This window comes from Heptranchias perlo, chromosome 36 (assembly GCF_035084215.1).
Source record: "Heptranchias perlo isolate sHepPer1 chromosome 36, sHepPer1.hap1, whole genome shotgun sequence".
In the NCBI taxonomy this organism is placed as follows: Eukaryota; Metazoa; Chordata; class Chondrichthyes; order Hexanchiformes; family Hexanchidae; genus Heptranchias; species Heptranchias perlo.
Genome location: NC_090360.1, coordinates 5,141,552 through 5,165,223, shown reverse-complemented (window position 1 = coordinate 5,165,223; position 23,672 = coordinate 5,141,552). Strand labels below are relative to the sequence as shown.

The window sequence follows — 23,672 nt, the reverse complement described above, 5'->3', positions numbered from 1 at the left end:
CTTGTACAGCTCAGGTGCTTCCCCAAAGGAAAAAGCCAAATTGAACAGGACAATCCATCTGTTCAGTCTCAAGACCTGCCAAGAGTCGACTTCCCTGAGAGGGATTTAAGTTACTTGTCTTCTTAGCCGGGTGATGCTATATGACCTGAATGGGGATGGGTGTGGGAAGAGAGCAGGGCAGGGAAGAGATATCAGCCCTATTATTTCATTTATCTGGTTCAATTTTAATATACTCACGCTATAATTATAGATCCAGGGCAGGTCTCTTCCAGCTGTGATATGCAGCAGGCAGACGCTGGTTATACTGCGGGTCAACTTGGTGTGACTGGCCATGAAAAGGTGAATTCATTGACCCTGGATTAGCAACTCCCACTCAAAGAATCAGCCCTGTGGTACTCAAGCCTTATCTTTGACCATACTGGGAATGTGGGACTGTTGCATTTACCCTGTAGTGATAACAGAGGGCTCCAATTTATCGCTCGATGTCCACACAGCATTCAGCTCCACCTGCGGCTAATTTGTCATGGTTTTGTAAGAATTGAGTGGAGTCCTGCTGTGTCCTAACAAAAAGATGCAAGACAAACTTTTAAAAGTCATGAGGAAGTCCAGTGCACAGTCCTGGCACTTTTAGAGTGCATTAACGCACATACTTTAGGGTCACGATGAAGGAAGCTTTAGAGAGGGTGTAGAAGGGATTTATTAGAATGGTTCCAGGGATGAGGGACATCAGTTAAGTGGCGGGACTGGAGGAGCTGGGGTTGTTGTCCTGAGAGCAGAGGAGGTTAAGAGGAGATTTGATTGAGACATTCAAAATTATGAAGGGTTTTGACAGAGTAAATAAGGAGAAACTGTTTCTAGTGGCAGAAGGGTTGGTAACCAGAGGACACAGATCTACGGCGATCGGCAAAAGAGCCAGAGGCGACACGAGGAAACGTTTTTTTACGCAGCGAGTTGTTATGATCTGGAATGCATTGCCTGAAAGGGTGGTGGAAGCAGATTCACGAGTAACTTTCAAAAGGGAATTGGAAAAATATTTGAAGGGAACAAATTTGCAGGGCTATGGGGAAAGAACAGTGGACTGGGACGAATTGGATAGCTCTTTCAAAGAGCTGGACAGGCGTGATGAGTTGAATGGCCTCCTCCTGTGCTGTACCTATTATGAATGTTGATGTTGGAGTGTAAACAGTCAGTTAAGTAATCAGACTCCTGACTGCACTTAGAATCATAGAAATGTTACAGCACGGAAGGAGGCCATTCGGCCCATCGAGTCCGCGCCATCTCTCCACAAGAGCAATCCAACTAGTCCCACTCCCCCGCCCTATCCTTGTAGCCGTGCAATTTTTTTCTTTCAAGTACTTATCCAATTCCCTTTTGAAGGCCATGATTGAATCTGCCTCCACCACCCCCTCAGGCAGTGCATTCCAGATCCTAACCACTCGCTGTGTAAAAAAGTTTTTCCTCATGTCACCTTTGGTTCTTTTGCCAATCACCTTAAACTATGCCCTCTGGTTCTTGACCCTTCTGCCAGTGGGAACAGTTTCTCTCTATCTACTGTGTCTGGACCCTTCATGATTTTGAATACCTCCATCAAATCTCCTCTCAACCTTCTCTGTTCCAACTGGAACTTCACATCGGTATTGAAGAGTTAAACCCTTCAACTTGACATTGAAGAGTAAAAACCTTCCCCCCAAGCCTCTCCTCCAATCAGCGGGCGGTTTCAAATCCAAAACTGCATATCCCTGACCGCCATTCCAAACTTTCCTTTCCTAACTTGGGCAATCTTAGAGTGTCAGCACCTGAGAGCATTACTGGGCTTCTGAAAGGTGGGAGGATACTCATTGCCCTTGGTTATTGGGAAGAGCATTCAATTTTGTCAACTGCTGCATTTTCTCAGGTTTCCAAAACATGAAACAAAGCTATAATACAAATTATTTGGAGCTTGACGCCAAAGATTTGAAATTTAAATGAGAATTTTGATTGCAGTTTGTTTAGGTATGCAGACGGAGGCAGCTCACCACTTGCTTACGTGGTGACTTATGGCATTTACCGTGATTAGCTGCTAACATCAGTGCAATATATACATACATGGCTGTCGTGCAAGTACCTTGAAAAATGCTAGAGGTTTCATAGGAAAAGCTACAGGGAAAGTTCATTTTGTTTCACTGCTTATTGGGATTCTGTGATATGCCATGATGTTTCTCCTCTTAATTTACAGTTCATTTGCAACGGATGCAATGTGTTCCAACAACACAGAGCAAGAAATGAGAACTAATTTAAACCTGACTACCAAAAGAGGTTAATTATTTTTATGGAAAGTCAGCACTACTGATTAACACCCCCAACTTTTAACAAGAAAAAAGGACAAAATAAACCACAACCTGTATCCCCTCATGTGGAAAATGTCAAATAGCACAATCATATTTTAATCATTGAACCATAAATATGGCAGCATAAGTAATCCGTACTGGCAGGCAATTTGTTTTGAAATATCAAAGGGCACATTAAGCCTTTTACTATTCTCCTCTTCTACTTTTAATTGAAGTGCAACTCCATTTTTTTTGTTAAAAAGGCCGATTCAACAATTCAAAGTGAGAGCAAAATACATGAGGCAGGGCAAGCCAAAGCAGGATTTAAAATAAAAATCTGCTGCTCTTTCTGGACATGTCCCTCTTCGCCCTCGTGACAAACTCAGTAAACCCTTCAAAAATAAACAAATAAACAGCGTTTTCAGTGACCCAGTGAAGGTTAGATGCTCCGATTGACAACCTCGGAGCCCCAAGCTGTCTCTCTGTCCAATCGACCCGTCACACATATGATCAGGTCATCAATTCTGTGTCAAAATGGAACATTTCAGGTTAAGAGGGGAATTCGCACCTTCTCAGTTTGAGAAAAGGAAAAAGTGACAGTCTGTCTTACTCAGAAACAAGCACAACTCCTTACAGTGATCACTGGTGTCTCAAGAGCTCAAAGCCTATGTTTGCTCTTTACTCCAGTGTGCAATGAGGGAGGCAGGGAAGAAGCAAGAGGCACTGTAATGAAAACCCAGGGTGATACAAAGATGGTGGCCTAGAGGTGTGGGCGCGCCCATTTTTGGTGGCTCAGCGGCAGAGGGAGCAACTCTCCACCTGAATGGTGAGGCCAAAGATATAAATATTGGGCCTCTAGCCTCATCTACATAAAAACATAAGAAATAGGAGCAGGAGTAGGCCAATCGGCCCCTCAGGCCTGCTCCGCCATTCAATAAGATCATGGCTGATCTGATCCTAACTTCAAATCTAAAGAAAACAAGTAGGAGCAGGACCCGGCCACTCAGCACCCTGGGCCCGCTCCGCCACCCACAGGGCCTTGACCGATCCGAACTCAGCTCCATGTCCAATTTCCTGCCCGCTCCCCGTAACCCCTAATTCCCTTTACTTCTAGGAAACTGTCTATTTCTGTTTTAATGATGTAGCTTCCACAGCTTCCTGGGGCAGCAAATTCCACAGACCTACCACCCTCTGAGTGAATCTATCACTATTTTCTCCAATGTCAAAATAGAATTACGTATCTCCATTGCTGCAGCTGCCTCCAAGAAGTTTAGCTCTCCCTTAACAACTCCGAACTCTTCATGAAGACTAAATACATCGAAGCCTTGAGAATATTGCTCTGGGGATGTTCTTCAGGCATTCCTGTGGAGCTTCCCAGGAATCCATCCTTGCGCCCCTCCCCCCCCCACCCCACTCCTCATCTACAATCTGCCCCATGGCAACAATATCCACAAACATGGTGTCAGCTTCTACACACACACAAATGACACCCAGTTCTACCTCTCTGCCACCTCTCTTGACCTCTCCGTTGCCTCGGTGGAGTCAGGCTGCTTGTCCAACAACCATTCTTGGGTGAGCTGTAACTTTCCCCAGCTAAACATTGGGAAGACCAAAGCTACTGTCTTCAGCCCCCTCCACAAATTCCGCACACTGGTTACTGGTTCTATTCCCTATCTGGCCACTGTCCGAGGCTGTTCACTGTCTCAGCATCCTGTGAGATCCTAAGCTAAGCTTCCAACCCGTATCTTCCCCATACTTCCAACTTTTCCCTTACCACAGCCTATCTGTTGCTGAAACCTTCACCCATGCCTTTATCATCTCCAGATTCAATTACTCCAATGATCTGCTGGCCAGCCTCACACTGTCCTCACCTCCGAGTCAGAAGGTCGTGGGTTCAAGTCCCACTCCAAAGGCTTGAGCACAAAATCTAGGCTGATACTCCAGTGCAGTACTGAAAGCGTGCTGCACTGTCGGAGATGCTGTCTTTCAGAGGTTAAACCGAGGCCCCGTCTTCCCTCTCAGATGGATGTTAAAGATCCCACGGCACTATTTTGAAGAAGAACAGGGGAGCTCTCCCTTGTGTCCTGGCCAAATATTTATCTCTCAACCAATGTCACAAAAACAGATTATCTGGTCATTTATCACAATGCTGTTTGCAGGATCTTGCTGTGTGCAAATTGGCTGCTGCGTTTCCTACATGAAAACAGTGACTACTCTTCAAAAATACTTAATTGGCTGTAAAACGCTTTGGCATGTCCTGAGGTCGTGAAAGGTGCTATATAAATGCTTCAGATGAGCCAAATTATTGCTGCCCATATCATATCCCGCACCAAGGACCACTCGTCCGGCATGCCTGTCCTCAGTGACCTACATTGGTGCCTAGTCCCCCAACGCCTCTATTTTAAAACTCTCTTCCTGTTAAAATTATTCCATGGCTTCACCCCTCCTTATCTCTAACTTCCTCCAGCCTAACAAGTCCTCACCCCCTCCCCCCACCGAACTCTCCGCCCTTCTGGCTCCAATCTCTTGTGCATCCCTCCCTCCCACCATTGGTGGCCGAGCCTGCGTACCTTCATCCACCTAGGCCACATGCTCAGCAGTTGCCTCCCTGCCTCCCTCTCCTCCTTCAAGGTCCTCCTTAAAACCCAACTCTTGGACCAAGCTTTTGGTCATCCTTCATCTCTCCTTCTTTGACTCTGTCTCTTTCCCTTCATGCATCTGTGAAGTGCCTTAGGATGTTTTTTCTATGTTAGTTTGTACCGATATAAGTACCTTTGTCATTTTTGTTCTGGTTCTCTCACACTCCTGGACAGAATGCAAAAAATGTTTGTCATCTGATAAGCAAACCTGCTCTCGCCCCCAATCTGTCTCTCTCCACTGCTAAGTTTCTTACCTATTTTATTCATACCACTACAGGCATTGATCCTCTTAACTTTGCTCTTTTGTTCTTCTAAGCTCCAAATACATAATCTTGCCTCATCCTGTGTATAAAATGAAGACTCCTCACAAATGCTCCTGCTATAAAACTCAATCTTTTCCAGGATCTCAAAATTGTGAAACTGTTAACCTCCTTCAGGCTTCCTTTTCTCTTACAATCTGCAACTCAAGCTTGACCTGAACTTCTTGATTTCCTTAGTCTTCTATACTACTGTTCAGTGGGGGAACGTTTAGGGAACAGTGATGATGGTATCATAAGGTTTAGAATAGCTATGGAAAAGGACATGGACCACTCAAAAGTAAAAATACTCAACTGGAGGAGGGCCAATTTCAGTGGGATGTGAACAGATCTGGCCCGGGTAAATTGGAATCAAAGACTGGCAGGCAAAACCGTGATTGAACAATGGCCGGCCTTTAAGGACGAGATGGTTCAGGTACAGTCTAAATACATTCCCACGCGGGGGAAAGGTAGGGCAACTAAAGCCAGAGCTCCCTGGATGACAAAAGAGATAGAGTGTGAAATGAAGCAGAGAAAAGGGGCGTATGACAGATGTCAGGTTGATAACACAAGTGAGAACCAGGCTGAATATTGAAAGCTCAGAGGGGAAGTGAAAAAGGAAATAAGAGGGGCAAAGAAAATGTATGAGAATAGACTGACGGCCAACATAAAAGGGAATCCAAAAGTATTCTAGAGGCATGTAAACAGTAAATGGGTAGCAAGAGGAGGGGTGGGGCCGATCAGGGATCAAAAAGGAGATCTACTCATGGAGGCAGAGGGCCTGGGCGAAATATCAAATGAGTATTTTGCATCTGTCTTTACCAAGGAAGATGCTGCCAGGGTGTCATTAAATGAAGATGCAGTTGAGATACTGGATGGGCTAAAAATTGATAAAGAGGAGGTACTAGAAAGGCTGGCTGTACTTAAAGCAGATAAGTCACCCGGTCCGGATGGGATGCATCCTAGGTTGCTGAGGGAAGTAAGGGTGGAAATTGCGGAGGTACTGGCCATAATCTTCCAAACATCCTTCGATAACGGGGGGTGGTACCAGAGGACTGGAGAATTGCAAATATTACACCCTTGTTCAAAAAAGGGTGTAAGGATAAACCAAGTAACTACAGGCCAGTCAGTTTAACCTCGGTGGTGGGGAAACTTTTAGAAACGATAATCCGGGACAGAATCAGCAGTCGCTTGGACAAGTGTGGATTGATTAGGGAAAGCCTGCACGGATTTGTTGAAGACAAAATCATGTTTAACGAACTTGATAGATTTTTTGATACGGTAACAGAGAGGGTTGATGAGGGCAATGCGGTTGCTGTGCTGTATATGGACTTTCAAAAGGCGTTTGATAAAGTGCCGCATAATAGGCTTGTCATCAAGATTGAAGTCCAAGGAATAAAGGGGGCAGTAGCAGCATGGATACAAAATTGACTAAGAAACAAGAAGAGTGGTGGTGAACAGTTGTTTTTTGGACTGGAGGGCAATGTTCAGTGGTGTTCCCTAGGGGTCAGTGCTGGGACCACTGCTTTTCTCGATGTGTATTAATGACTTGGACTTGGGTGTACAGGGCACAATTTCCAAATTTGCAGATGACACAAAACTTGGAAGTGTAGTGAACAGTGAGGAGGATAGTGATAGACTTCAAGAGGATATAGACAGGCTGGTGGCATGGGCGGACACATGGCAGATGAAATTTAAAGCAGAAAAATACGAAGTGATACATTTCCATAGGAAGAACGAGGAGAGGCAATATAAACTAAAGGGCACAATTCTAAAAGGGGTACAGGAGCAGAGAGATTTGGGGGTAAATGTGCACAAATCGTTGAAGGTGGCAGTGCAAGTTGAGAAATCGGTTAAGAAAGCATACGGGATCCTGGGCTTTATAAATAGAGGCATAGAGTACAAAAGCAAGGAAGTCATGATGAACCTTTATAAAATGCTTGTTCGGCCACAACTGAAGTATTGTGTCCAGTTCCGGGCACCGCATTTTAGGAAAGATGTGAAGGCCTTAGAGAGGGTGCCAAAAAGATTTACTAGAATGATTCCAGGGATGAGGGACTTCAATTACGTGGACAGACTGAAGAAGCTGGGGTTGTTCTCCTTGGAACAGAGAAGATTGAGAGGAGATTTGATAGAGGTATTCAAAATCAAGAAGGATCTAGACAGAATAGATAGAGAGAGACTGTTCCCATTGGCGGAAGGGTCTAGAACCAGAGGACATAGATTTAAGGTGATTAGCAAAGGAACCAAAGGTGACATGAGGAAAAACTTTTTTTACACAGCGAGTGGTTAGGATCTGGAATGCGCTGCCAGAGGGGGTGGTGGAGGCAGATTCAATCATGGCCTTCAAAAGGGAACTGGATAAGTACTTGAAAGGAAAAAATATGCAGGGCTACGGGGATAGGGCGGGGGAGTGAGACTAGCTGGATTGCTCTTGCACAGAGCCGGCATGAACTCGATGGGCCGAATGGCCCCCTTCCGTGCTGTAACCTTTCTATGATTCTACTTGACCTTTCTATGATTCTACTTGTCCCAACCTTGGTAGTACCTTACACTATTTAACATGGCCCTTCACCCTGATTTTGCAATGATTAAAAAAAAAACTAATTCTCAAGATAAAAAATGTACAATAAGTTTTGTCTCACTACAAACCAGCTGATTTATAACTTGCATCTCTGACACTGGACACTATTGACCATTTGTCTCAGGTCCACTTCAGGATCATTTCTAAGTAGAACCAGAAGTGGTGACAGAGGGGGGTCAAGGTTAAGTGGTCAAACACCTGGTCACAACACCAAGTCTTTGAAAGGATGTATAGACAGCCACTGCAAGGTAGAATCATAGAAGTTACAACATGGAAACAGGCCCTTCGGCCCAACATGTCCATGTCGCCCAGTTTATACCACTAAGCTAGTCCCAATTGCCTGCACTTGGCCCATATCCCTCGATACCCATCTTCCCCATGTAACTGTCCAAATGCTTTTTAAAAGACAAAATTGTACCCGCCTCTACTACTGCCTCTGGCAGCTCGTTCCAGACACTCACCACCCTTTGAGTGAAAAAATTGCCCCTCTGGATCCTTTTGTATCTCTCCCCTCTCACCTTAAATCTGTGCCCCCTCGTTATAGACTCCCCTACCTTTGGGAAAAGATTTTGACTATCGACATTATCAATGCCCCTCATTATTTTATAGACTTCTATAAGATCACCCCTTAACCTCCTACTCTCCAGGGAATAAAGTCCCAGTCTGTCTAACCTCTCCCTGTAAGTCAAACCATCAAGTCCCGGTAGCATCCTAGTAAATCTTTTCTGCACTCTTTCTAGTTTAATAATATCCTTTCTATAATAGGGTGACCAGAACTGTACACAGTACTCCAAGTGTGGCCTCACCAATGCCCTGTACAACTTCAACAAGACATCCCAACTCCTGCATTCAATGTTCTGACCAATGAAACCAAGCATGCTGAATGCCTTCTTCACCACCCTATCCACCTGTGACTCCACTTTCAAGGAGCTATGAATCTGTACTCCTAGATCTCTTTGTTCTATAACTCTCCCCAACGCCCTACCATTAACGGAGTAGGTCCTGGCCCGATTCGATCTACCAAAATGCATCACCTCACATTTATCTAAATTAAACTCCATCTGCCATTCATCGGCCCACTGGCCCAATTTATCAAGATCCCGTTGCAATCCTAGATAACCTTCTTCACTGTCCACAATGCCACCAATCTTGGTGTCATCTGCAAACTTACTAACCATGCCTCCTAAATTCTCATCCAAATCATTAATATAAATAACAAATAACAGCGGACCCAGCACCGATCCCTGAGGCACACCGCTGGACACAGGCATCCAGTTTGAAAAACAACCCTCGACAACCACCCTCTGTCTTCTGTCGTCAAGCCAATTTTGTATCCAATTGGCTACCTCACCTTGGATCCCATGAGATTTAACCTTATGTAACAACCTACCATGCGGTACCTTGTCAAATGCTTTGCTGAAGTCCATGTAGACCACGTCTACTGCACAGCCCTCATCTATCTTCTTGGTTACCCCTTCAAAAAACTCAATCAAATTCGTGAGACATGATTTTCCTCTCACAAAACCATGCTGACTGTTCCTAATTAGTCCCTGCCTCTCCAAATGCCTGTAGATTCTGTCCCTCAGAATACCCTCTAACAACTTACCCACTACAGATGTCAGGCTCACTGGTCTGTAGTTCCCAGGCTTTTCCCTGCCGAAAATAATTCTTTTTTTATAAATCGTAATTTTTCAAAAGTTAAACACAGAGCTATATTTTTCTAACACCGAATACAATGGCCACTGTAGGAACTATTCTTGGAATTTTCTTTTGAAGAAGAGAATCTTCAACCTTTACAAATTACTAGTTAGGCCTCACAGCTGGAACACTGTGTCCAATTCTCGGCACCACACTTTAGGAAGGATGTCAAGGCCTTGAAGAGGGTGCAGAGGAGATTTACCAGAATGACAGGAGGTCTGAGGGACTTCAGTTATGTGGCGAGACTGGAGAAGCTGGAATTGTTCTCCTTAGAGCAGAGAGTGTTATGGGGAGATTTAGTAGAGGTGTCCAAAATGATGAGGGGTTTTGATGGAGTAAATAAGGAGAAACTGGCGCGTGGGTCATTACAGGAGGGCACAGATTTAAGATAATTGGCGAAAGAACCAGAGGCGAGAGGAGGAGAATTTTTTTTACGCAGGGTGTTGTTAAGATCTCAACGCGTTGCCTGGAAGGCTGGTGGAAGCAGATTCAGTTGTAACTTTCAAAAGGGAATTGGATAAATACTTGAAAACAAAAATGAAAAAATTGCAGGGCTGTGGGGATAGAGCAGGGGAATGGAACTAATTGGATAGCTCTTTTGAAGAAGAGGCACAGGTACAATAAGAACACAAGAAATAGGAGCAGGAGTAGGCCTACGGCCCCTCGAGCCTGCTCCGCCATTCAATAAGATCATGGCTGATCTTCGACCTCAACTCCACTTTCCTGTCCAATCCCCATATCCCTTGATTACCCGAGAGTCCAAAAATCTATCTATCTCAGCCTTGAATATATTCAATGACTCAGCATCCACAGCCCTTTGGGGTAGAGAATTCCAAAGATTTACAATCCCCTGTGTGAAGAAATTCCTCCTCATCTCAGTCTTAAATGGCCAGTCCCTTATCCTGAGACAATGCGCCCTATTCTAGACTCTCCAGCCCGGGGAAACAACTTCTCAGCATCTACCCCGTCAAGCCCCCTCAGAATCTTATATGTTTCAATGAGATCGCCTCTCATTCTTCTGAATTCCAGAGAGTACAGACCCATTTTACTCAATCTCTCCTCATGGGACAACCCTCTCATCCCAGCAATCAATCTAGTGAACCTTCACTGGACTGTCTCCAAGGCAAGTATATCCTTCCTTAGATAAGGAGACCAAAACTGTGCACTGTACTCCAGGTGTGGTCTCACCAAAGCCCTGAATGGCCTCCTCCTATGTAAGATTCTATGATTCTCTTTTGCCTGGTCTGCTTTTATCAGTAGGTTTGACCACATTTAAGAACTTGGAGCGCAACACCAGGTGTTTAAAAAAAATTATTAATGAACCAGCAAACCGTGATTCGTAAACTTCTTTAAATTGTCATGTGTTACAACTTGTGGTCACATTGGGAAATCACCAGTGCAGTGGGTTAGGCCCTGCACACATGTTCCAGTTGTTCAGGTGGACGCTATAAACCCCCACGGCACTATTCTGGTTTCTGGCTAACACTCCTCTTCCAACCAATTCCACCGAAAAAACAGGTTAACTGGGTAGTTGTCTCATTGTGTTTTTTTTTAGAAACTTAATGTGTGAATGAACACCGCGTATGCCTACAGTAACTGCACTTCAAAGAAATTCATTGCAAGTGAAGTGTTTTGAGATATTTAAAAAACATAAGACGCTATACCAATGCAAGTCTCATTTTCTTTTTCTCATTTGTTCAATGGGACAGAGATTAAGCTTTTAATTGTGAAGCTTGAACTACCCTGGATAGTTCAACAGATTAAAATTGGGTCGGTGAGAATGTGGACAAGAAAATTTTGGAAAAATATTTATACTGAAGCAAAATACAATTGATCATTCTGCGAGTCATTTCTTCAAAATAGCACAATTTGTTTTCCCACTGTTAAAAGCAATGTTTACAGTAGCCTCAAAGATTGACGGCAGAAAAATGAGACACTCTTAAGCTCAGTTGCTGCAATTGAAAATTGTAGTTCAGTTTACTGTGTATTGAGCCAGCTATCAAAATCAAAAGTGCATTTAGGCTTAAACAGTGACACCCATAAATCCCAGGCCACTGACCTTTTTGGGGGGGGGGGGGATGGTTGAGCAAATGGTCTACAGGGATACAGGGGCAATAAGTCACTCCAGTAATTGTGTTTTCCAAATCAGCAACTACGTTGAAGAGGGTATTACAGGAAATAGAGGCAATGTGTAATATTCACCAGCCCATTTCCAGAATTTATAGCAGTTAATTTACTGCCCCAGGAGATTTGGCTCAAAATCTCTCCTTCACAGAAGAACTGACATTCTATTTCTTAAAGCGGGTAAACAGTGTGACAGTTGTGTCACAGCCTGGTTAACTGGAGTAACCTACAGGAGGGCAATCTCGGGAATCCGAGGCATATTTCAGCAGCTTTTTCTGTGAAGCATAAAATACTACTGCTAAGTATACAATTACAATTACAGTCACTATGATTTTTACGCCGTGCTTACAGTCCAGGCGTGTCAAATGAGCAATGCATATTTTATACGGTTAAACAGTTTCCCACGTCTTTGGTACTTTTTTTTTTACTTGGCTAAGTTAGTTATCCATTTCCATTTCGTAAAGATCATTTTTTATCTGCAAAGCCTCTTCATCCTTTTATATACCACTTCTTACAAGTTCCTGGAATTTTCTATCACATGTGCTTTCCTTTTATCTATTGTGTCCTGAATTCATTAGGATGCTCCTGCAAAAAGTGGTTCCCTCATATCTGGTCAAGCGTAACAATTATTTTTTCCACAGAAAATATCATTGCAAACTTTCCCTAACTGTTCTTTCAGAAAAAGACCACGGTTTCAAATGTTTCTGCATGGGGAGGCTTCCTCTCTGCGAGTACTGACACACTCCCAGGGACCTCCTGCCAATACTAACACACTCCCAGGGACCCCCTGCCAATACTAACACACTCCCAGGGACCCCCTGCCAATACTAACACACTCCCAGGGACCCCCTGCAAGTACTGACACACTCCCAGGGACCCCCATCCTAATTTCTGAAAGACCCTGTCAATTATCCAAAGGAACAATGTTATCATTGAAAAAAAATGTTTTTGTTGGTGCATGCTGCACTAGTAGTAATATTCTGGTACTTCCAGAAAAACAGAAATTTGATGAGACATAGAGAAATCTGAAGACTTCATATGCCACATTTTGAAAACCTACTATACAATGCAATATTATAAGGATTGCTGCCATGCAATAATTGTGATAAATCCAAATCGATCAGTAATCAATAAATACTCACTATATTGCAAATTTTAAATGCAAATTAAAAAATAAATGCACTCTCCTAAAACTGCCAGCAGTATTAAAAGCTGTTCTGTATCGGATTGTTAGCATCAGTCCCATAAGGTTGTGTTTTTTTTATTCTGCAGGCTATATATTAATGATTGACTCACAGTGCAATCTTGTTCATACATCTGGTTTGCCGATATGTTACATATTGAGAGGAGCTACACTGCCGTGAGCAATTAAGGGGCATTGTACAGTTGGCCAAGGCACTTCTACCACCCATCAATATAAGGATATGGTCATGAACAAAGAAACTAGTTTGCAAATTTTTACAGAAAGGAACGGAAAGACTTGCATTTCCACAACACCTATCACAACCTCATGATGTCCCAGAGCACTTTTACAGCCAATTAAGTACCTTTGAACTGTAGTTACTGTTATACTGTAGGAAACGTGGCAGCCAATTTGCACACAGCATGAGCAAATAATCAGTTTCAGTGATGTTGGTTGAGGGATAAATATTGGCCAGGACATCGAGGGAAACCACCCTGCTCTTCTTTGAAATATTGCCATGGGATATCTTACATTCACCCGAGAGGGCAGACGGAGCCGCAGTTTAACGTCTCATCCAAAAAGACGGCACCTCTGACAGTGCAGCACTCCCCTCAGTTACACACTGGAGTGTCAGCCTAGATTATGTGCTCAAGTCTCTGGAATGCTACGGTACAGAGGGATCTGGGTGTCCTCGTACATGAAACACAAAAAAGTCAACATGCAGGTGCAGCAGGTAATCCGAAAGGCAACTGGAATATTGGCCTTTATTTCTGGGGGATGGAGTATAAAAGCAGAGAAGTCATGCTACAACTGTACAGGGTGCTGGTGAGACCACACCTGGAGTACTGTGTACAGTTCTGATGCCTTTATTTGAGGAAGGACATACTTGCATTGGAGGCAGTTCAGAGAAGGTTCACTCGGTTGATTCCGGTTTTGGAAGGGTTGTCTTATGAGAAAAGATTGAACAGGTTGGGTCTATACTCATTGGAGTTTAGAAGAATGAGAGGAGATCTTGTTGAAACATACAAGATTCTGTGGGGACTCGATAGGGTAGATGCTGAGAGGATGTTAACCCTCATGGATACAGCAAAGGCTGTAGTGCTGAAGACTTGTGCTCTAGAACTAGCTGCGCCTCTAGTCAAGCTGTTCCAGTACAGCTACAACACTGGCATCCACCTGACAATGTAGAAAATTGCCCAGGTATGTCCTGTCCACAAAAAGCAGGACAAATCCAATCCGGCCAATTACCGGCCCATCACTCTACTCTCAATCATCAGCAAAGTGATGGAAGGTGTCATCGACAGTGCTATCAAGCGGCACTAACTCACCAAGAACCTGCTCACGGATGCTCAGTTTGGGTTCCGCCAGGACCACTCTGCTCCAGACCTCATTACAGCCTTGGACCGAACACAGACAAAAGAGCTGAATTCCAGAGGTGAGGTGAGAGTGACTGCCCTTGACATCAAGGCAGTATTTGACCGAGTGCGGCACCAAGGAGCCCTAGTAAAATTGAAATCAATGGGAATCAGGGGGAAAACTCTCCAGTGGCTGGAGTCATACCTAGCACAAAGAAAGATGGTAATGGTTGTTGGAGGCCAATCATCTCAGCCCCAGGACATTGCTCCAGGAGTTCCTCAGGGCAGTGTCCTAAGCCCAACCATCTTCAGCTGCTTCATCAATGACCTTCCCTCCATCATAAGGTCAGAAATGGGGATGTTCGCTGATGATTGCACAGTGTTCGGTTCCATTCGCAACCCCTCAGATAATGAAGCAGTCCGAGCCCACATGCAGCAAGACCTGGACAACATCCAGGCTCGGGCTGATAAGTGGCAAGTAACATTCGCGCCAGACAAGTGCCAGGCAATGACCATCTCCAACAAGAGAGAATCTAACCAGCTCCCCTTGACATTCAACAGCATTACCATCGCCGAATCCCCCACCATCAACATCCTGGGGGTCACCATTGACCAGAAACTTAACTGGACCAGCCATATAAATACTATGGCTACAAGAGCAGGTCAGAGGCTGGGTATTCTGCGGCGAGTGACTCACTTCCTGACTCCCCAAAGCCTTTCCACCATCTACAAGGCACAAGTCAGGAGTGTGATGGAATACTCTCCACTTGCCTGGATGAGTGAAGCTCCAACAACACTCAAGAAGCTCGACACCATCCAGGATAAAGCAGCCTGCTTGATTGGCATCCCATCCACCACCCTAAACATTCACTCCCTTCACCACCGGCGCACTGTGGCTGCAGTGTGTACCATCCACAGGATGCACTGCAGCAACTCGCCAAGGCTTCTTCGACAGCACCTCCCAAACCCGTGACCTCTACCACCTAGAAGGACAAGAGCAGCAGGCACATGGGAACAACACCACCTGCACGTTCCCCTCCAAGTCACACACCATCCCGACTTGTAAATATATCGCCGTTCCTTCATCATCGCTGGGTCAAAATCCTGGAACTCCCTTCCTAACAGCACTGTGGGAGAACCGTCACCACACGGACTGCAGCGGTTCAAGAAGGCGGCTCACCACCACCTTTTCAAGGGCAATTAGGGATGGGCAATAAATGCTGGCCTCGCCAGCGACGCCCACATCCCATGAACGAATAAAATAAAAATGGGGGAATCTAAAACTAGGGGGCATAGTCTCAGAATAAGGGGTCGCCCGTTTAAGATGGAAATGAGCAGGAATTTCTTCTCCCAGAGGGTTGTGAATCTTTGGAATTCTTTACCCCAAAAAGCTGTGGAGGCTGTGTCATTGAATACATTCAAGGCTGAGTTAGACAAATTTTTGATCAGCAAGGGAGTCAAAGGGCAGGAAAGTGGAGTTGAGGTAAAAAATCAGATCAGCCATGATCTCATTAAATGGCGGAGCAGGCTCGAGGGGCCGAATGGCCTACTCCTGCTCCTATCTCTTGTGGTCTTATGGAATGGGACTTGAGCCCACGACCTTCTGACTCAGAGGTGAGAGCGCTACTCACTGAGATGGACAAAATTGTACAACACTGGGAAAAATGCTAAGTGCCATGTAATAAAAGCACCATTCAGATATCGTAAATCAGTGACTTGATTATAGGGAATAGCAGCTCTTTTGTATCTTATAGTTTGCTATAAGATACAAAGGAGCTGAAAGAAGCTGGAATTCCTACCTACAATGTACTAAGTCAAAGGGAGAAGAAAGTGGGAGTGGGGGGTGGGGGCGGATAAGGAGAAGTGGAAAGGAGGTGAGTGAAAGGGGGCATGAAGCAGCAGCACTGGGGAGAAATGAGGGGGAGGATAAAGGAAGAAATCGGGCACTTTTGAGAGGGAAGAAGCTCGGACCAGTGCTTTGAGGAAAGATGCAAAGAGTCAAAAATGATTTGCTGCTACTGGGAGAAAGATGTTTTACAATATAAAGAAAAATATTTCATTCTCAAATGGCAGAGATTAATTTTGATCAAAGTTCAGCAGGTGTCTCCTGTTGGGTGAAACAAAAGTGTAATGGTCTTGTTCTTTGTGGATTCCAAAATACTGGAAAAAGCATCAAATAAAGTATCATGAAAGCAGAAGGGCTACTTCTATGGACTTCACTGCAGCTTGGTTTTGGTGACGCAGAGTGATGACATTCTGCATCTGTCAATTACCGAACTAACTGAGAAACCACATGGGAGGGAGGGAGGGGGAACCAAAAACACATTCAAAGAGACCAATTTTTTAAGAGGTTTTAAGAGAAATTATGAGGCAGAGTGATTTATGGATAAAGTTTCAGAGGGAAGGGCCAGCCGCTGAACGAAGGGGCCAGTCACCAATGGCAGAGTGATGGGGGTGGGAGAGGAGCAGTCAGCCAGAATTAGAGGAGTGCATGGGATACATTTTTATCGAAAATGACAGCAACTGAAGCCACAAGACTTTGCACAGAGAATGTACCTAACTATAATATAACAAACAATACGCAGCATGACGGAATATAGAAAGTGAACAAGCTGCTGCCAAATATCTCTGAATAGAATGCACTACGACCTTCTATTATTCCATTTTAACTGAGTAGCATTGATGTTGCACATTTAGCATGCTAGCAATTCCTTATTCTGACCAAAGGCACATGGGTTGAATTTTAATCTTGCAAAGACATATATAACAGACCTTCTATCCCATTAATATAACATTTGAAGGACGTGGTTGATTGAGCTTCATTGATACATGAACACTTTATCTTTACTATTCATTCTAATTATCTTTAAATATTTAATTAAAGGGATTAATGCACTGCCGAGCAGGCTGTATACAAAAATCAGGACTGTAATGAGGATATTAACTGAAACACCTCAGGAACATTTTCTTTTCACCAAGCAGTCTTGCACCTTGGGTGCGGCATATTTTAATCTGTGCATAAAGAGAATTCCTGTTCCTATCATCGGTTTAAAGCTTGCACTCTCGCCTTTCCTGGAAGTTTCACAAATCTGTAGAATTTATGGGATGAAATGGATGTTAATGATACCTGTAACAAACAAATTACTTTAACACAATCATTAACTCATCGCTTGAATGGTGGTTAACGTGCAACAAAAAAAGCTGAGAGTAATTTCAAACAAATGCCCTAACACACCCATTACAAACACTGTTAAAGGCATCTTTACCCCTTTAATCTTCCTCTATTTTCTTAATTATTTGAAAAACAAAAAAAACATGAATTTATATAGAAATTTACCACCTCTCTCAGAAATGACTAAGCAATTCACGTACAATAAATTACTTTGAAGTGTAATGACTGCTATTATGTAAGCAGCCATCTTGCACCCAGCAAAATCACGTGACCAGTCACAAGATGAATGGTCAGCTGATCCACTTTCAGTGACGTTGGTTGAGGAAGCAACATTGGTCCAGACTGATGGAAACTTCCTGCTCTCCTTTGAACACTACTTTCGGTTAATAGCTACCTGAACCATGACAGCAGATAGATCTAGACTTCTTTTCCAAGTTCATTCTCGGGATGTGGGCTTCATTGGCAAGGCCGGTATTTATTGCCCATCCCTTGTTGCCCTTGAGGTGGTGGTGACAGTGGGCCTTTTTCTTGAATGACTGCAGTCCGTGTGGTGAATGTATTCCTACTGTGCTGTTAGGTAGGGAGTTCCAGGTTATTGATCCAGCGACGATGAAGGAACGGCGATATATGTCTAAATCGTGATGGGTGTGTGACTTAGAGAAGAACCTGGAGGTGATGGTGTTCCTGTGCACCCACTGCCCTTGTCCTTCTTGGTGGTGGAGGTCGCAGGTTTGGGAGGTGCTGTCGAAGAAGCCTTGGCGAGTTGCTGCAGTGCATCTTGTAGATGGTACACACTGCAGCAATGGTGCGCCGGTGGTGGAGGGAGTAGGTGTTTAAGCTGGTGGATGAGCTGCCGATCAAGCAGACTTCATTGTCCTGGATGGTATCGAGCTTCTTGTATAATGTATAACGTCTCATTAAACTACTCCAACAATATAGCACTCACTCAGTTAACTAACATTAGCCGAGATTAGGTGCTCAATTCCTAGAACAGGACTCAAACCCACACACTTCTGTGAGAACAAACCAATCAAGTAAAAATGAGACTTGATCTGCTGAAATAAAAGGTGTTGCTGGACCTTAAATAAAGTCTAGAATAAAAATAAATATTCGACAGTTCCCGGACCATGAGAGTCTTCTTTTTGACAGATTTCCCATGCTTCCCTCCCCCTCTGTTATTCTGCTGTAAACATTTGGACCTCCTCTGGGCCCACCTTTTGCTTCTTTACTTATCCTATTACCACCCAGCTTTTGCCTTGCAGCATCACTCCTGCCCTCCACCCTAACACAAATCTTCCCTTTTGTTCTTCCTTCCCCCCGCCCCCTTTCCCTGGCTCTGCACTTGCTTAAAAACGATTACATCTCTAACTTCTTCCCGTTCTGATGAAAGGTCATCGACCTGAAACATTAACTCTGTTTCTCTCTCCGCAGATGCTACCTGACCTGCTGAGTGTTCTCCAGCATTTTCTGTTTTTATTTAATATTCTACAGTTTTCTGTTCAGATTCTGTTTATATCAAAAGCATCAGAATACTTTACAAAAGTGAAAAAAAATAAAACTAGCAATTCTCCCATGATGTTGCTCATGTTCAGTTAGAGGTTTTATAAAAATAAGGGTGTTACATCGATTAGTATTGTCAGAGACGGGGGGTAACCTGGGGTGTGGCAGCGCTGGGATGGTGTTTTATGGTGCCACCACTGGCAGGAGAGTATAATTACAGCGTGACAAGTTTACATAGACAGTATACATTGTAAGCCGCTCATACCAGCCTACAGCACAACGTGGATAACATCCGAAATGTCCTCATTCAAGGTGCATTTCTACAGTTATTGAGTGCAAACGGCAATCGTGGAGACAGAGAAAACTGCTACTTACTGGAGGGGAGTTCTCGTAAATGTTTGTGCTGTAAGGAAGATTGACGAAAATAGGGTCCATATCCTGGATATCAGTTATAGTGATCGCAAGGTTAGCCAGCGTGGAGAGAGGGTGGTCTTTGTCCTGGTCCTGAAATTAATTTTTTTTTAAATTACATATCATTAAAATGATTTCCATGAACAGTTTTTATCATGTTATTTCTCAATTTGGTAATTGTTCAATTTAACCTGCAAATATTGAATGAAAAAATACCTGCATTGAAATAACACATTACTATCTCACTCAAATCTCCCTAATGAATTACTTTTTCAGGTGCAGTAATTACGGTCATGTAGGGAACATTTTGTACACAGTGAGATCCCACAAACGGTGATGAGACGAATGACCAATTAATCTTTTTCGGTGACATTGGCCAGGGCACCATCACTTTTCACTTTATTACAAAACAAATGGATTTAATTGTTTCTACTAGCATCTGGTCTTGCACGGATATTATTCTTTGGTTGCGATGTTAAACTGATTTCCCATCTACCGTTTGTAATGGCTTGGCTGGATGTTAAATTCAATGTGATGGAGCAGAAAATGTATTTCCAGCAACTGCTAAGTCTTGCCAATGGTCTTCATGAAATGCTCCATTTCAACTTATTCAATGGTACAAATCTAGTAAAGGTGAGGTCAATGGGAAATCTCTCCAGTGGCTGAAGTCATACCCGACACAAAGGAAGATGGTTGTGATTATCAGAGGCCAGTCATTGCAGCCAGGGGACAGCACTGCCAGGGTTTCTCAAGGAAGTGGCCCGATCGTCTTCAGCTGCTCTCAATCATCAATGACCTTCCTTCCATCACAAGACCAGTGGATTCAAGCCCCACTCCAGAGACACAATACAGGCGGACACGTTAGTGCAGTACTGAGGGAGTGCCGGAGGTTCCGTCTTTTGGATGAGACATTAAACCGAGGCCCCGTCTGCCTCCTCAGATGGACATAAAAGATCCCACGGCATTATTTCAAAGAAGAGCAAGTTGAGTTCTCCCCGGTGTTCTGGTCAATATTTATCCCTCAACCAACAACACTAAAACAGATTATGTGGCCATTGCTGTTTGTGGGATCGTGCTGTGCACAAATTGGCTGCTGCGCTTCCTGCGTTACAACAGCGACTGCACTTCAAAAGTGCTTAATTGGCTGCAAAATGCTTTGGGACACCTGAGGTCGTGAAAGACGCTATAGAAATGCAAGTCTTTCTTTTTTCTTTCAGAGGACAAACTCAGCTTTGATAAATGGACATTTCAAATACATTGAGCCAAATGAAATCTTCTGTCTCTGTTCACAGAAGTCATTAATGACTAATTAAATTTGAAGTAAATGAATAATAAATGTCACTAACTGCTAGGTCATTTTTCACTACCTCTGATTAATACAGTAACATTGGTAAAGATCACAAGCCGTTCTCCTGCCAACCATTTCTGTTGCAAAAAAAGCAAACTAAAGTTAAATGTAAAAGATTATGATTATTTTACACACAACTTTTCCTTGTATGGTGTTAGTGATTTGCCATATTCTATGGATTTTCCCACTCTAGGTATTGGTTCCCTGAGAGTCCTTCCCTTCCCTGAATTGATGAAACAGCCTTCAGCCATTGCTCTCGCCTTCTCAAATCCTCTCCCTAAATCTCGACAAGATATCCCGTCTTCAAAGCCTCTTCTACACCCATCTCTTCAGCTATATCTTCGGTCACTTCAAAATCAACTGTTCAATGCCCGTTTCTTCTTTGTGTCAGCCGTGGCTCAGAGGGTAGCCCTCTCGCCCCTGAGTTAGAAGGTTGTGGGTTCAAGTCCCACTCGAGACTTGAGCACAAAATCTCGGCTGACACTCCCAGTACAGTACTGAGGGAGTGCTGCACTGTCGGAGGTGCTGCCTTTCAGATGAGACATTAAAGTGAGGCCCCGTCTGCTCTCTCAGGTGGATGTAAAAGATCCAATGGCACTATTTCGAAGAACAGCAGGGGAGTTCTCCCCGGTGTCCTGACCAATATTGATCCCTCAACTAACATCACTAAAATAGATTATCTAGTCATTATCACATTGCTGTTTGTGGGACGATCCTCTGCGTAAATTGGCTGCCACGTTTCCTATATTACAATAGTGATTACCCTTCAAAAGTACTTCATTGGCCGTAAAGCGGTTTTGGATGTCCTGAGGTCATGAAAGGCGCTACATAAATGCAAGTCTGAGACCTCCACTATGTTAAAGCTGCTACATAAGTGGTTGGTGATTTTTGGTAGCCTATGAAGCTCTGTGAAAATTCCCTATTGAATCATCTCTTCCCCTAAAGGGAGTTGCCTAGACTCTGCTAATTTGCTCCTTTACACCAGTATGACACCAATCAGGAACTCAGTACAGTGGGGGATCAAGGCTCCCTCCACCTCTCCAGGGCACTGCATACCGGTACGCTAATCTGCTCCCGTAGAGAATAGAGAATGACATCGGAATCATACCGTTCCGTTGACTTGAAGCTGGTAGGCTCGAGTGATCTCGTAATCCAGCGGTCTTTGAACAGTTACAACTCCTCTGGCACCATCGATAGAAAAGAAGCGCGAGGCAGGTTGGAAGGAATACAGCACGCTGCCCCCCGTGCCTTGGTCTCGGTCTGTAGCATTCACAATGAAAATCGGCGTCCCTACAGGAGTGTTCTGAAAGAAGGAAAAGGGAATATGCATCAAAATTAATAGAATAAAGTGACACAAAACACAACAGAGGGAAGGATACGTATGTTTTGTGCGTTTTGACTATGTTCAATTAAAACAGATGAATCACAAAAGCAAATGATGGTGTCCATAAGTTCCTGTATGTATGAAAATCCACATAATAGGCAAGAAAAAGAAAGCATGAGTGGTCATTAAAGGTTGCTCGAGCTCCATGCCTTCGATTGCACCTATGTCTCAGTTAGCATCCTCCGCTTCTGACTCTCACCTTCAGTCATCAGGCCCCAGCATTCTGCAATACCCACCTTAAAGCCCTCTCCTAGCCACATCTCTCGAGTTTGAAAAGGCCTCCCAAAAAAAAAACTACCTCTTCAGCCTCACCCCCCGTCACCTCCCCTTAACTCTTTCCCCAATCTGCTGGTTGATGTCCAATTCCACTTAGTCACTTTGGGACATTATTTTTTAAGTTGAAGATGGTATATAAGTACAACTTACTGTTGTTGTAAATAGTAAAAGTAAAAACTGAGTGTCTGTGCGTTCCAACATCACCCTAATGAAGGAAACTTTGTGTGCGTGTGCGTGTGCGTGTGAGCGTGCGTGTGGTTGTTCCACAGTAAAAGTTAAATAATACTCCTGCCAAACCCCAAGAAACATGCAGAGCACCTGGGCAGGTTTGACCTACGTGTTCCAGCTTAAAACAATCACGCCAGAATATTGTTATAAAAGATATTGTTTTTAAAATTTTGTGTGTGTGTGACATTAGTGCAAAAAAATGGAGCCCATTATCAGGATCAAGGATTCCCACGTCAGTATAATACAACTAGATGCAGAGTAAAGCTCCCTCTACTCTGCCCCAATAATGCCACGACCTATTGCATCAGTGTCAGATTTTTCTTCTGTTTCTATTTTTACTTAGTGCTAATTTAGTGTGGTTTTTGTGCTGTAGGCCCATTCTCGCCGGAAGCTGGATTTGTTTCGCAGAAGAGGAGATGTTTATCCTGTCAGCCTGGGCTGGATTCGAAGCTGGGTTCCAAATGGGAAAGGCAAGTGTCTATTTAACCCACTACACCACACAGTTTTCCCCCAAAATTGTACAGAATTTTAAATATTGCAATGGTATTTCTACACTGGGAGATTAGGAGAACTCCTTGAGATGCTGTGTATTAGCAACACATAAGTAAGTGGAAGGCACTGAAGATTTCCTGCAAATTATATTTGTGTTCCAACAGAACAGGGTTACAATTTAGCTGGTAATAGCAGTGGAGGAAATCATCCACCCTCAGATTACAATGTTCGACATACATTTTGTAAAACACTATTAATTGGGCATTGTTCTTTACTTAAGTGTATTTCTCACAATTTACTTCAATACCCGTGATTTGTTCTGAGCAGAAACATTTTTCATTATTCTGTAACAATATACCTCCCACGCCAACAAAGGGAAATGGTCTCCGAACCCCAACACAGCTGCAGTTGTCTTAATTAGTGCCTTCTGAGCTTCCAAACTGGAAAGAATTTCTGGCAAATGCTTTTTTACGATTCCCACGCACAATTTGGTTCCAACATAAAGCTATTAAGCTTGTCTTCCATCATTTACCATACGGTGGATTATCTCTACTAGCCCAAGCACATTGAGTGTAAGGGTGGGAGAGAGTGCCTATTTTTCTCCGCTAACCAAATCGTATTATCCGAAAACATGTTTCAAAGGCGCACAATTTCCTTAATTTCAGTGGTCAGCCAT

The 23,672-nt window shown here is 43.7% G+C and overlaps 1 protein-coding gene across 1 annotated transcript in view; it reads right to left on the bottom strand.

Annotated features, from left to right (window-relative positions):
* LOC137303914 (cadherin-23-like) overlaps window positions 1–23,672 on the bottom strand; it is a 109,393-nt gene that overhangs the window by 34,601 nt on the left and 51,120 nt on the right. Inside the window, exons 5-6 of the mRNA XM_067972326.1 lie at window positions 21,725–21,919; window positions 19,233–19,361 (exon numbers count right to left, since the gene is read on the bottom strand). Coding sequence (XP_067828427.1) covers window positions 19,233–19,361; window positions 21,725–21,919 — 324 coding nt within the window. The remainder of the gene's footprint in view (window positions 1–19,232; window positions 19,362–21,724; window positions 21,920–23,672) is intronic.